The 15515-nt window shown below is 39.1% G+C and overlaps 1 protein-coding gene across 1 annotated transcript in view; it reads right to left on the minus strand.

The window, feature by feature from the left end:
• LOC148361529 (uncharacterized) overlaps positions 1–15515 on the minus strand; it is a 34423-nt gene that overhangs the window by 14587 nt on the left and 4321 nt on the right. Inside the window, exons 4-13 of the mRNA XM_088342230.1 lie at positions 12688–12778; positions 9260–9410; positions 9104–9194; positions 8904–9029; positions 7752–7814; positions 7557–7679; positions 4806–4961; positions 1749–1802; positions 1454–1680; positions 1300–1379 (exon numbers count right to left, since the gene is read on the minus strand). Of these exons, the coding sequence (XP_088198356.1) occupies positions 1300–1379; positions 1454–1680; positions 1749–1802; positions 4806–4961; positions 7557–7679; positions 7752–7814; positions 8904–9029; positions 9104–9194; positions 9260–9410; positions 12688–12778 (1162 nt within the window). The remainder of the gene's footprint in view (positions 1–1299; positions 1380–1453; positions 1681–1748; positions 1803–4805; positions 4962–7556; positions 7680–7751; positions 7815–8903; positions 9030–9103; positions 9195–9259; positions 9411–12687; positions 12779–15515) is intronic.

A 15515-nucleotide genomic window follows, 5' to 3' on the forward strand; every position in this document is an offset into this window, starting at 1 on the left:
CCAGCCTTTGGAGGGTGAAAACACGCAGCGACGATTGAACAGCCACAAGTCTACCAAGCAGCAGGGAAGGCAAAACACCAATATCTCTGAAATAGAGGGGTATTAAATCGCCTACGGGAGAAAATAAAATAAAGCAATTCTGAGGGGAAAGTGGAATTTATAGACATTCCTGGACCACAGGTGATATGAATGACTAATTTTGGTCTGCATTTCTTGAACTGAGTGTGCGCAAAAGGTAACATTCAGTGCTTGAAGCACTGCCTCTGGCATTCCAGAGTGTTTATTAGTTACAGCCATACAACTAAGCAAGGCTAGCTATTCAACAATTAGATTTTATGGGGTTTTTGGGGAGGTATATGCAAAATTAGAAGCTTCTTTCATCTTTTAAAGGGGATAACTTGCAAACAGGCGGTTGACTTAACACTTTTTGTTCCCCACCTTAATAAATGCATTAAGAAGTCTGCACATTTTTTTGGTAAGGTGGAGTTCATCAACCATTTCTGTTTAAAAAAACTGAAGGGAGGCAGTCTTAAAAGAGGTGTACGGAATTTGGAATTTTTTACTCGCGTCCCCCAATCTTCTGACTTGTCATGATTGCAGCCTTAATCAGCTCATTCATGGTTTCCCTGCATGTATGAGCATTTCTAATATGTGCAAGAATAAACTCTTCGATCTTTGTTGGGTTTGGCGTATGGACTATACTTGAAGTAGGCCTTTTTGTACTTTCCCCATTTGAATGCTACACTAACAAATAAAAAAAAAAAAACCAGGGATGAGAATAACGTCACTTTCAGGCGCTCCCACCAGCCCCCAATCCCTCCTACCAAATGTGTTCCACCCTGCACAGCTTTGCCAAAAGTAAGATAAAAACAGATAAGCGCAAATGAAAAAAAGCCATCAAAGCTCTGAACTCAGTTGGGCATTGTTAACATAGAGAAAATATATAACTTTCAACTTTGTAAGGATACTTTAAACGACAAACCCCACTAAAAAAAAAAAAAGAATTAGCAAAACGATTGATCGCACAGATTGCAGAAACAGATTGTGTAACTAGCACCACGGATCATTTTAACATAAGGAGTCTTAAACTAATTTCAGCTAAGGGGCCACATGGTAGAAAAAAACATTCTTACAGAGGCCAGACTAGTAGATTAAAGAAAAGGTGAGAGTGAGAGAAAGAAAGAAAGACGGGAACAAATAAAGAAAGACAGGGAGAAAAATACAAAAAAGAAAGAAAGAAAGGTGAGAAACTCCCCTGCTCTAGGGTTTGTGGAAATCAAAACGCAACTGCACATTTACATTCATGTGGACTGCCGGACAGCACTTGTGGAGCTCGAGGGCGAAGCGCACCAGCTGTAAACGTGGGAGCGGCACTGCACCTAAAATTTAGAAAGTTCCCAAATGTATTTTAAATAATACATAAATAAATAAAGTAGATGGAGAGATTTGAGACCCTTGATTGCACAACACTCGTCTCCGACAACACACAGCTCCCCTGTGCGACTGATGGACAGCTTGGGCGCTGTGGCCGTGTAAAACACTCGCAGGTACAGCAGGACGTTCTGCTGCGTGGCACGCAAGGCGTTTTTAATGCCATACTGATAGAAGTTGGCCAGTGCACGTTTGAAGTCACCCTCCATACACATGAATAGAGGAATGAGGTCCTTCAGTGGCTGAAAACTGTCCCAGAAGCAGAAGGGAGCATCACAATAGTGTTTGGTTGGCACAGAGTGTCACGGCGTACTGACCGACTGATCTGGTTTGTCCGCACAACAGTTAAATAACGGATCAAATCTCGGAACCTGCAAAACAGTTGCATTAGCAATCAACCACCTACAAGTTTTGAATTCATTAAGGCAGGGATTCTATTTGACAGAGACACATCTTCAAAGGACCACCTGAAGCCAGTTAGGTGGAAACCTTATTCCTAAATAAATGACTGTTGAATTAAAGTCGATGTTACTTATTATTACTTCGAAAATGGCTTAAGAGCAGGGGTTTCCAAGCTTTTTCAAGTTGAGACCAATGTTCCCTCCAATTTTCAACGGGTCTGAGCGTTCACACAAAGTCGGTGAGCAACGCTCAAAACAACAGTGAGCAACAGCAATCCCATGTGTGGCAACTAAGTCATTATCAAACATGTTCAAAACTCGACATCACGTTACATTTTGCCGAGTTTCCGGCAATGCAAAATTTGTTTTCACTTTTGAATTAATTGACTAATGTATTATTGCAAAGGTTTTAGGGCCTACAATCGTCATTTGTTTTTACAACAATTCTTTCACAAGATTTTCATTTCTTTTTTTTCCTGGTATCTTTCGTCGCATAAAACTAACATTTTTGGGGGCTTATTTAGTCGGTTGCAAGATACAGAACTGTATTTAATCACATTTTTTTAGTGGAAGTACAATGTTCACTTGGTATAATTGGAAATTATTTGAATGCAACACAAACTTTTTCTTCTTTTTCCCTGTTTTTTAATTCCTTTCAAAAAATCTTATTGTGTTTATTTTTTCCCAGCTGTTACTTTTTTGTTCTCTATTTCCTTTTTCCTTTTATTTGTTTCTTTTTTTTCTGGCTTTTTTTAAATTAATTTTTCCTACTCTTTTATTCTATTTTTCTCTCCTTCGGTTTTTTTTCCCCCAGCTCTTCACTACTTTTTCATTTTGGTATTTTTTGGGTTTTTTTTTGTTCGATTGCCACAACCTCCCCCCTTTCTTTAAGTCTTTTTTTTTTGGTCGTGTAGGGATTTAAGAAGCAAAAACAACCTGAAGAGCCGTTTGGGACCCGAAAGAGCCAGTTATTTTTAGTGAGCCGAGGTGAAGAAGCCGGTTCTCGAAAAACTCTACTGACTTTACTCAACTTCGTTCTACTTCGACCTTGACTTCCAAATACCGCATTTAGAAGACAAGGTCAGGGGAACCCTTGTATTTTTACCTTCATGCACTATAACTTTGACTTAATCCGCTTCTTAATTAGCAATTTCGAGCCCTGATTTTTGTGAGCTGGCTAGATTTTCTTGTGCGCGGAAAAGCTCTGGGCAGTGCGCGATTGTGCACGCGCGCAGCTGAGAGGGAACATTGGTTGAGACATACTTTTTGTAACTAATTGGCGCAAAGGGCACCCAGTTTCATATGCATTCCTTAAATATATCATGTTACCACAATGTTGTTACTATGTTATTACCAGGTTAATTATTGGAAGTGGGGTAAATAGACCAGGTCAACAACTAAAAAAATGGTTTTATTAATAAATCACAATGACCAAGCACTGTTGAGCTATTATCAGAACAGGTCCACCTCTGCTTTCCTTAGGGGGCACCCTGTTGAAGACCCCTGCTTTAGACATTCTGGTTTCTGCGCCCATTTGAGACATAAAAGTGTGTGTTAAAGAAGCACATTTTTTTTTTCCTCTCTAATGGCACATCAAATATTTTTATAATCAGGAGCCTACTCTGAACAAAGATGGGTGAAAAAAAGAACCCCATTTGAGTCTTGTATGGACCCATCCACAGCTTGTGTTGATTTGTCCCATGTGGGGGTTGGCATCCTGCTGCTTTTCAGAGATGCTGAGTGTCTCCCTCACGCTTTTCCAAAAATGTTTACGAATTGGAAAAGATGAGGGAGGGAAATATATTTTAGTTTTATTCCGGTTTCTATAGAAGGGCAAGCACCTAACATTTTCCAATGCTGTAAAAATTCGTAGAATATTACATTTCAACTAGGGGTTTAACTATGAGAAAAGACGGAAGATAAACTCATAAGAGCGGATTTTTCCTTTGCTTGTTTTCCTCTCCAATTTGTCGCCTGCGTTAGAACCTAATTGTGTGGCCCATGGGATATTATTTACTTTGCGATTTTATTTTTATAAATGCAAGCTGCAATTTATTGCACTTTTTTTGCCTAGATAAGAGGCACGTTCTGCACATTCCATTTGGCTTTTTTCGAAACATTAAAGTAAACACGGCATTGAATATTTGATTGCATTTTTCAAATTTTATCCAAGCAACGAAACATACTGTAAATGATTAATATTGTAATGAGCTTAAACTTGAGTCAATATCCTATAACAGAGTACTGTAGTAAGATGGAGCATCAATCTCCAGAAGATGCGCTGCATCCAAATCATTCATGTCAATCGCAGGCTAATATAGATATGTACGGCATGTGCTGCATTCTTTACTAGGCTTATATAAGGGTGGTCTACTGGTGACCCCAAGAGCCAAGAAGTGTCCCGCAGGTTCGAGAGCGTTCTTCATCTGGGCACCGGTGCTGCGGAATGCTCTTCCCCCTGAGATCCGATCTGCAACCTCAGTGGAAATGTTTAAATCTAAGCTTAAAACACACTTCTACTCTATAGCATATGAATAACCTATACTTTTTGTTGACAATATCTCTGTATTATTTGTAATTGCAACATCCATTGCAGCCTGGTCATCCTAAAAGGGGGATTACCACATGTGCGGTCCCTTCTCAAGGTTTCTACATTTTCCTCATGTTGAGGTTTTTGAGTTTTTCCTTGCCCTCATGCTGGTTTCAGATCAGGGGATGGTGTAATAATAGTCTGAAATAATAGTCTGTGCAATAACCTGTGCAGCCCTTTGAGACTCTTTGTGATCAAGGGATATACAAATAAGAATGATTTGACTCGACTTGACTTTTTGCTGCTGCAGACAAATTTGTTTTTTTGGTCCAGTATGGCTATTTCAACATTTTGGGTTGCAGATCCCTGGGGTCCAGAGGATGGGCCATTTTATACATACATTGCTAAAAATGGCATTAAACCAGTTTGGTTACAAAATGTACCTGTTCTCGTGCAGTAGTCGCTCTGCCCTTAGCAGAACAATCTCAATGTCCTCCAAAAGAGTATCCTTCTTGCCTCGGTTTTTGCGCACACCATTGACGTTTTGTCCTTTCAACACCGACACCAGCAGGATATCTTCCCAAGGGCGCACGTCTAAGCTACATCAATGACAGACAAAATCCTGTTGAGCTGTACTGCCAAGCCAGAATTAAGTGGGAGTAAAGAAATAAAATAAAAACACATTCAACCACGCACAAAAACCAACAAAAATACACAAAAGCCTCAACAATCCATTACTGACAAACGCACGTAACTGAAAGAATTAATGTTAGTTAAAAATTATTTTTTCTCAAAATTCAACATTACAGACACCTTAGAGTTGAGTGAAGTATTTTTGTTATCATTTTGTGAACTACTCAAGCTAGTTAACCATTTGCCTGAGGAGACAAGCTGCATTGTCATGTTGGTGTGATGCAGCAGTTCGTGAGCTGTTGAGGTTCAGGTAAGATGAGGATCAGGACCTGAGCCGAGCGCATCTCCTCAGGAGCTGAAATTGATGGCTTTAGTCTCTCACAATGTTTTATTTAGATATGTAAGGTGATAGACCAAACTGTGTAACGTTGGGCAAAAATGAACGACATATAATATGTTTATATTAAAAAAAAAAAAAAAAAGCCACACCTTCAACAGAGTAAAGCAGGGGTCTCCGATGTGGTGCCCCTCAAGGACAGTGAAGTACACACACAGCTGTTCTGAAAATAGCTAACCTGAGCTGGGCCATTGTAATCTTCTGGTTATTTCTTGTAGTGGTTGACAGAGTCCATTTAGAATAGAATGGTCATTATTATTAACGTGGTGAAGCATTGTATACAACGAGATTAGACACGGCACCAATGATCTAAGCTTCCACAAGTCTGAGCATCGCTTGGAAAAACGGTGAGCAACATCAATCCTATGTTTGGCAGCTAAATTATGGTTAAATGTGTCCAAAACCTGAGATCAAATCAAGTTACATTCTGCTGGCTTTCAGGCAACACTAGTTTTTCAATTTTAAAATTGGCTAAAGTAATTTTGGAAAGGTTGCACAGCCCACACATGTTAGTTTTACAACATCTATTGAGATGACATTACCACTATCTTGTGTTACATAATTATAATATTTTTAGACTTTAGTTGGCTGCGCAATACAGAACTATATTCAAATCACACGTTTTTTAGAGGAAGTACTATGTTGGCAAAATGATTGACTGTTACATTCACTTTAATGCCACACAAGCACGATCAAAGAGACCCCCAAAAACATGTCTTTTATTTACCATTTTCACTAACTTTTTACTTAATTTTCCTTCTTTATTTTTTTTTATTTCTTTCATTTGTCCCTTCCTTTTCACTTTTATTTCCTGCTTTTATTTTCTTCCCGTTTTGTATTTTTTTTTTTTCATTTGTCACTTTTTGCTTTAGTTTTCTCCTTTTGGATTTATTTTGTGCAGAATACACGACAGACTTTAAAGAGGAAAATAACAAAACTGCCATTAAACCCTACTTCTAGTAATTAACCTGGTAATAAAATAGTAACAACTCGTTACTTTAGAAATGCATATCAAACTGGGTGTGTTTTGCGCCATTTAGAAACAAAATGTAGCTCTCAGCCTAAAAAAGGTTGGAGACACCTGGAATAAAGAAATCTCAAAACATTACAGACGCTCACCTACTTTAAACCAGTCGACATGCGTAAAACGGGAGAAACAAAAATTTTTTTCGGGATGTCGAAAACATCCGGACATTGCTGCACGTTACATTTTGTATTGTGTGTGCCTTTTTCTGAGTATATGACATTAATGTAGTGCTTCTTTCTGCCACTACCGGCATGTGGCGCTGTGAGAAGTCACCTGGCATCCACCCGGAAGTAAAAAAAATCCGCTTCCTGTTCCTACTTCGTATGTAAACGTTTCTCCATCACTGGCTTGTAATCCCACCGCTGCCACCAAAGTAGAGTTTTGTGTGAGCAATGGATTGCTCTTCGTTCATGAAAAAAAAAAAACTCAGAAACACTTAGTCTCTTTGGAGAGCGACAACTGTCAGCACCAGTCTATTGTAAACACACTGAAATCTTTCCATAACAACTCTCGCGACATTCGTCGCCCTACTGACATCATTCTTGCGCACCTCAAAATGGTTGGTTGGTGTAAGGAGAAGTGAGCCGAAAATGGCCATACCAGTTTTTTAGGCCACTTTTTACCACAGAGGAGGAAATAGCCTAACTCTTGAAGCACATCTCCCAAAAGTTAAAAATCACTTTATGGAATTTGTATTTTACAGGTACAAAACAATACATGTTACTTACACAAGCCTTTAATGTACTTATATAAACCTTAAACATACAAAATATAGCACTGAAGCAGCTTACGAACAAATTCAACCTATGAACGATCGTTCGGAACTTAACCGGTTCGCAAATCGGGCAGTGTCTGTATTCACACACTAAAAATAATTGACTCAAAACGTCTTAATATGAACTATGATTATTAAAGAAAATATTTTAATAGTATTGGTTCTTCAGTACTCTAGACTTGAATAGTAATGAGGAAAACAAACACACGCAGTACAAAACACTCAGTTAAAGAAAAAACAAGAAAAAAACAGGTGAAGTTGAATTATTGCCATTGTATATCAAACAACTATTAAAAACAAAACAAAAATCAAACGACCTCCAACAAACAAAACATCAACACTCAAACATGAAACACACATACCTGAGCTTGGTGTCTTGTAGATCATTAGGAAAATGTATTTGTTTGTAGAAATTCTGCAATTTTGCCCTGAACTCTGGTGTGAAGGAATCCATGACCAATTGCCTCCGCAGTGAAAACAGCAACCTGATGCGCACAAACACATGAGCACAACACACAAACACAGTGTGTACTATCACTTCCCAAACAAAAACATACCTGTGCAATAGCATTTTTTTGCTGGTTGAGGCAGTTGAGGATTGCAAAGCAGAGCAGCAAATCCTTTAAAAATGAAAAAATAAAAAGCAAATAATTTATTATAAGATAAAAAATAAAAACCAAAAATATCCAAAACGTGTCACTTTTCACAACACCATTCAAACACATTTGGCTTGGACAACAATAGAAAAAAAAAAAGATAAGTTATATTAACTGCAATTGTGGCTATTTACAGAATATGTAGTGCATTTTGAATCTTTCTACTTGTATTCAAAGTAGAAATTTTGACTTAAGAAGGACCGTGACAAATTAGTGGGTAAAATCAGATTCCAGTAAAGTATATCAACTGAAAACAATTCCTGCCTAATCATCACACATTTCGGCCTCTCTGGGGAATTGTTGTGCAGTGTATGAATGGCGTACACATTCCCTCCAATGAAAAATGTTACCATTCAGTTTTAATAAAATGATTTGTCACAGACTCGAGAATTTGTTGTGTTCCTCTAGAGAATTTGTATCTGAATATTCATTATGTGAAGCTAGCGCATCGAGTTCAGGGATGTTCTATTTTTCTTGTTTTGGCATTTTCATAGGATCGGTCAGCACTAGGTTGTGGATAATTTAAAACCGATAACGATGATTTGTATTTCAATGTTCTGTGCTTCAAATTATTCTCATCACGTGTTTAATTTTATAGTCAACTCCAACTGGAGCATCGATTAAGAGCTCTAAGGCCGGAAGAGTAACAGTTGATTTTCTTCAAGATCCGTCGAAAGCTGAGCAACTTCATGGTAGGGAACGTGAGGTAATTCAACATTCAAGTTATACACATAGAAAAAAAGTCGGTATTGAAATCATGCTGGGCAGCACGGTGACTGAGTGGTTAGCGTGTTAACCCAAACGGTCAGATGTCCAGGGTTAAAAGCCAGCTACCAGCCCTTCATGTGTGGAGTTTGCATGTTCTCCCTGGGTCTGAGCGAGTTACTGTCAGGCTCTCCAGTTTCTTCCCACATTCCAAAAACGTGCATGGCAGGTCAATTGTCGGGTCCAAATTGTCCCTAAGAATGAGTGAGTGTGTGGAGGGTTGTTTGCTCACACATGCAAACCAAATCAAATAAAGTTAAAGATGAACAAAGATGACCCCCACATTACCCTTCGGCGAAGAAAAGATGAACAAACTCCTGAGCAACTCCCAGTCTCATAATTGCTGCTGCACGGCTTTCTTGTTGGTCCACTTTGCTCAAGAAAGCCAAAATGTAATTGTAGGCGGCTGTGCAGCTGAGGCAGGGAAAACCGAAATGCAGTCATTTCAAATAGACAAGGCATGTGTAATAAATATGAGCACAACTCACTCGTAAGAAACTCCGTCTCCTGGCCGCTTGTTAGCTGTCAAAGAGGCCATCTGAGCCCTGAGTTCTGTTTTGAAGCTGTGTAGCATTGATTCTGCAATACAAATTCCCATTGTAATTGTCAGCAGACCGCAAGAAGTGGTTTGAGTCTGCAAGTACCTGCTTGACGAAGATGACAGTCGACCTCAGACAACGTGAAATTGAAGGCAGCCAATTGCCCCAGCAGTGTGGTGTTTCTCAAATGGGTCCACATATTGCTTTTCTTATGACTGTTGCAATGGCACACGCCCCTCACGAGCCACTTTTCACACTTGCAGCAAAACAAAGAACTCAATGTAAATTAGCTTCAGAGTTAATTGTATCCTACACTGGGCAAGTCACATCAAAGAACATATACACCAACTTATGGATTCATCTGAATACTACTACTTCCGCTCAATTTGTTTCAGGCAACGCGTTTGAATATGTCAATGGTGCTCTTGCGAGTAGGGGTGAAAGAAATAGTTTTTTTGCAGGAGTCAGAAGCCAAGTGGTTCAGGTAAAATGTCACGATGAGGAAATTACATGGGAGACTGATGCAATACACCAGAAGTGCCAAACTTAGTTCGGCACGAGGGCCGGATCCAGACTTTTGCTCTTAGGTGGGTCTGGTCAATGAAAAAATGTCAATGGCAAAAATTTACCATCATTTTACAGTGCTATGTCTCATCATTTAGCCTACATTTATAGCCTATCCTACAGATGATATTGACAGATTTTCTATGCACAGCATATTTATTTGCAAACTATGGGGTATAATTTCTTTATGTTTGCCATTGAATGTGTTAACATTTTTTAACAGCTGAGTAAATGCGGCTACACATCTCAACCAACTCACCATAAATATCACAAACAAACTCAATTTGGAGCTATAAATAAATATGCTGGCCTCAATTATCATAATGCTTCAAAATAAATTAATACAAAATACGACAGGCAAGAACATCAGATCAAACCAATAGTGCGGGACAACTGAAGCTGAGAAAATACTGCAACTTTACTGCCTCCTTGTGGCAGAGAGGAGAACTTCTTTTTTATCTATGAAGCCAGAGACTTGCTTCTTTTTACATGCTCAGAAGTTTCTGGTGGGCAGGATTAAATCTTTCAACGGGCCAGATCCGGCCTGGGGGGGGGTGCATGTTTGACACTTTTGCAATACACACAACAAAACAAAAATAGCATTTAGAGAATAAAGGGCGACATAATGGCCATCGTGGTACGTGGAGCACTGCTCGGTGTACTTCGGCCAAACTAAAAAGGAGATTGCTTTGAGGGAGAAAAATGCATTTCTCCCAAGTTATTTGGTGATTTTATTTATTCAGTGGGAGACAAAATAGTACAGACAAATAACCACAACCAAAATGTAGCACAAAAGCACTTCCAAAGAGGTGAAGAAACATCTGGCTTGTTTGTATCTTAGCGAGGAAAGGGAGCCCCTTTTCTTCTCTGTCACCAAGCAATCAAACTTGCGCAAGTCTCACCGCGCCGCGTGAGATTTTGTCATCTGTGTGTCTGTAGCATTTCTCTGGCCAAACGCATAAGCGTAAAGTATGGTGAAAGAGAGGGATAGATTACCCTTTTTTGACAACTCAGCTCAGGAGCACTCACTCTAGCTTCTCCCTAGCCACGCACCATCGGCTTTACCAACCAGCTAGAAACAATAATAGATTGAACCATAGAATAAACTAATTAAATGTGTTCATGTTGTGTTATGGAAAATGAATCCTTACAGAAGGCACTGGGTTACGAGGAAAACGACAAAGGAGCAGGTTTGTTCCGTAAAGATAAGAAAAACAAAAGTGGAGCGTAGTAAATCTAAATAAAAAAAGGAAATACTATTCAACCAACTACAGTACTGAAATGAGTTCAGATCTATGTTTCCTGTAATCTTCTGCCCGTTCACAAAGTCTGAGCAACATCAAAATCATTATCATACATGTTAAATGCTAAAATATTTTTCACATTTGAATTCATTGACTAAATGTACTATGGGAAAGGTTGCATGGCCCACTATCGTCAGTTGTTTTTGCAACAACTTTTACATAAGATTTCCATTTTTAAAAAAGTATACTTTATTACATAATACTAACATATTTGGGATTTCTTCATGTAGTTGCACGATACAGAAATTTATTAAATAACCGCTAGTGGAAATACAATGCTGGCAACAAGATTGACTTGATATATTCAGACGTTTTCTTCCCGTTTCCACTTTTCATTTATTTTTCCCCCTTTTTCTTTTATTTTCTTCCTTTCGTTTCTTTTTTTCCCTATCATTTTACTTTTTTGTTCTTTATTTACCTTTATTCTTTTATTTGTTTTATTTTTTTTCCTGTACCTTTTACTTCTTTTTCTTCTTATTTCCTCTTATTTTTTTCTATTCTGTCTTTTACCCATGTCCTTTTTTTTTTAAATTCTAATTTTTTTTCTCCTCAACTTTTTAGTTTTCATTTTTGTCTTTTTTCGCCTACCCTTCAAGTCATTTTGTGCTTGATTTTACATAATAATTGTTAATATATGCATGAACGCAAAAAAAACATACTGAATAGCTGCTGGCTCTTTAAAGTTAGCCGAGCTGAAAGAGCAGTGTCTCGAAAAAGACTGAAACTATCATGGCAACATTAGGTACTCACATTAGTAAGAAAGGTCAGGTAGCTACGTAGTCCAACACTGCAGGCGATAATTAAAGTAAACCACACTCTATTTTAATGTCTTAGTGATAAAGAATGCTCCTCGCCACCTCTCTAGTCAAGAAACACTCCACCGGCGCAAGAATTCGTGCTCACATACACGCTTATTTTACTCAATTTTGTCTTCGTGCAGACTTTAACTTCAAAATACAGCATTTAAAACACACCAAGGGAGACGGCGTGTTTTTCACCTGCATGCATGTTAATTTGGGCCAAATTCGCTACTGAATTTGCAATTTTGAGCTACTGCGCGGTTCCACGTTCGCGGGTTCAGAGCTTTGCGGGTCTAAGAAAAAATTAAAAAAAATAAAATAAAATACTTAAAAAAAAATTTTTTTTTTAAATTAGGCATTTTTGAGGGGGGCGTCACTACTTCGTGGTTCGCAGGTTCAGAGCTCCGCAGGTCTAAAAAAATAATAATAAAATAATTTTTTTTAAGTATTTTTTTTTCCCGCCATTTTAGAAGGGACATCACTACTTAGCGGATTTTCACTTTTCGCGGGTGGTTTTGGTCCCCATTAACCGCATTAACCGAGGGATTACTGTGATGCTTTTGCATCATTTTGCGGGCTATTAGTGCAATGACTGACAAAAGTAATGTTTAGCCATTCATATGCATCTTGGTGATAATGGAATTGTGTTCTCACAAAGCCAGTTTTTTTTATGATGTCTTTTTTGGAATCTTAACAATTTTAAAACTTTGGGGGAAGGGGAAATATTTCCCAACAGATTTTGGTTTTGCATTTTTTCAGTAGGACTTGTTCCCCTTTCCTGTACAAAATAGCTAGATAAAAGGGCTGCAAACTATCATCACGACCCTGATCAAGTGTTCAAGCTGCATTATTGGAAATATCATACCTTAGATGCCAGTTTGTCACAGATGTAACAAAAACATTGGCTGCACAGAAGCTCGTTCCCAGACACTGGTTTTTCACATTCGTCTGAAGATCTGTGGGGCAGAACATAAAATTCTTAGGTAAAAATAAAGGTAGTCGATTTAACTGTTGTTTAACTCATTTCTGTGACCATATTGATGGTAAGTTGTAATGCTTTCTACTTTAAGTCTGACTTTTTCGAGACGCTCGCACCATATGGAATTTAGGGGAACTGAGAATCAAGAGATGGTCTGAGTCGTGACAAAGTTTCTTTATGTGAAGCTGCGGTAGGATGCTTACCGAAGTGCAGCCAGCGGCCTGCCATTTCGTTCTTGCCATTTACTCCGTTGCCACGTAATCTTTGCAAAATGTTGTGATCTTTAATGCTTAAACAGAACTTTCTATCTGCAATTTAATGACCTAATGATCACCCAGATTATTTATAACAGAATTGTTATCATGCTTTGCCATGTGTCCTGGACTATAGATTGCTCCGCATTATAAATCTCTTGGAAGGAAAAAACAAATAAGTCGGACTCTCGGCCAAACGATGAAAAAAAACAGACTCATATTCCGAAAAATACAGTAATCAAATATTCATGATGTAATATTTAGGGCCCGGTCATACAGCCGTTTGAGTCTGTATCGCGGGTAAAATTTTGTGTTTTTTTTTGCCCGTGGTTGCCCGCAATGGAAAATGCGCAAAATTGGCCAACCCGCCGTTCATCGGTGGTATGCCCGCAAAACAGATGCCGGCGACTGTTCCGCTTCCTCATCGCGTCATTTCCGCGTCATTTTCTCGTGTGGACCACGGGTATAAAAGCTGCCGAGGCGGCGTTATGCCGAGAAATGCATCGTTGCCGAGATTTGCATCCCCTCGCTACTACAACCACTTTTACCTCGTTTTATCTAACTTTTATATCACTTTTAGGGAATTTAATGGCGAACATATAACCAAAACCACTTCGTCTTGCATTTGTTGGGAATGTAATCGAACGGTAATGCACGCCGTATACAAATCAATTTTGAGCAGGTAAAATGTTTATTTTGCCTTTTTTCTATTCAAATCGCTCGTATTGAAACTGTTATGCACTCTACCATAAAGCTTATTTCTGCATAATAAGCTTTACGGTAGAGTACATAACAGTTCTCTAAACAGTTGTCTAAAAGTGATATAAAACGAGGTAAAAGTGGTTGTCGTAGCGAGGGGATGCAAATCTCGGCAGGGATGCATTTCTCAGCATAACACCGGGCTGTAGAAATCATAACCGCTCAAGACACAGTCCCGTGAAGATCAAGATTTCAAGCTATGGCACCGAAGAAGCCAATATGTTATTATTGTAATAGTTTTTCATTTTTATTTTATTATCTTGTTATGAAATGAAAATAAATGTCAAGAAATAAAAATGGATTAAGACGAGGTCACTACGGTGACGGGGATCCATGTTCACCCCTTGACGTCTGGAGCACAACTGACGTGTGCTCGGCAAATTGCGCTGTATATACGCGGAGAAAGGCGTTTGACCGTCACAAGCGTAACACGCTAATTTCACGTAATAACACCGCGATACAGGCGCAGAACATGCTATGACCGTGCTCCACCCACGATTACCTGCTGAAATTTCGCGTCCTACCCACGTGTAACCACGCCCTGGCCGCGGCCATAGCACGTCGTTCTGCGTCATTACCTCGTGTGTAACACCCGCGGTTAACACGTGGTCTAAAGTTTTGAGCAGCGCAAAACTTTTTCGCGCGGCCAACCGCGTGTGAATTTCCGACCGCGAGTAAAGCACTGCTGTATCTCGTCTGTATGGCGATCTCAAAGCGTCCAACAGCGTCTGCTTCACAGGCAGAAATTTCTGGCCGCGATTCAGCCTCGATACAGACGCAAACGGCTGTGTGACCGGGCCCTTAAGTTATGGTGGTAAAGTGCACACCACAAACATAGCAAATGAAAGCATATGCATATTTTTTTTAATGCAGCAAACATTAAAAAAATATTTAAAATTTGATTTTTAAACGGTAACTGATATTGCAAACACATAGAACAAAAATTCTAACACCAAAATACGATGCATCCAAAATAAGGCTGCTGAAAACACGAGACAAGACAATGATGCTGACCCAAAAAAATAGTAAATGCTAAAAAATGATTTTTATTTAAACAAAACAACTTGCAAACCTAAAGATAAACCCCCAAAAAATAAAAACAAAAACATGGCAAACAAGAATTGTCGTATTTTAGGTTTTAACAACAAAGGCCAATCAAAAGCAGGTTGTGAGGGCACTAGCCAATAAAGACAAGGCAAAGTTTGCATTATGTGTGTGTGTGTGTGCGCACGCAACTTTGATAGGCTGGTGTAAGTTGTCAGTCAATCAAACAGCACAAATGGCCACCAAAACAAACGCACAGCTTTAAGCAATGTCGGAAAACATTTGTAGGACAGCCACTTCTCGGTAAATTGATAATATCCCATGGTCCAAAGTAAAGGTCTGTCCGAAGCTGCTATGTGTATTGTGGGAAGACCAAAGACATGAGTCTGCTCTGAAACGCCTGACAAACCACATTACCGTTTTGATTACTGTGGTCACACGATGGGGCAGCACGGCAGCACAGTGATTAGCGCGTGTGCGGCACAGTTGTGAGGTCGTGAGATCAAACTTTCCTGTGTGGAGTTTGCATGTTATCCCCGTGCTTGCGTGGGTTTCCTCCGGACACTCCGGTTTCCTCCCACATTCCAAAAACATGCATGTCAGGTTAATCGGCCGGTCCAAATTGTTCCTAGATGTGAATGAGCGAGCTAATTTTCA

Source organism: Urocampus carinirostris, chromosome 8 (genome assembly GCF_059441175.1).
Source record: "Urocampus carinirostris isolate Australia breed hairy pipefish chromosome 8, RoL_Ucar_1.0, whole genome shotgun sequence".
In the NCBI taxonomy this organism is placed as follows: domain Eukaryota; kingdom Metazoa; phylum Chordata; class Actinopteri; order Syngnathiformes; family Syngnathidae; genus Urocampus; species Urocampus carinirostris.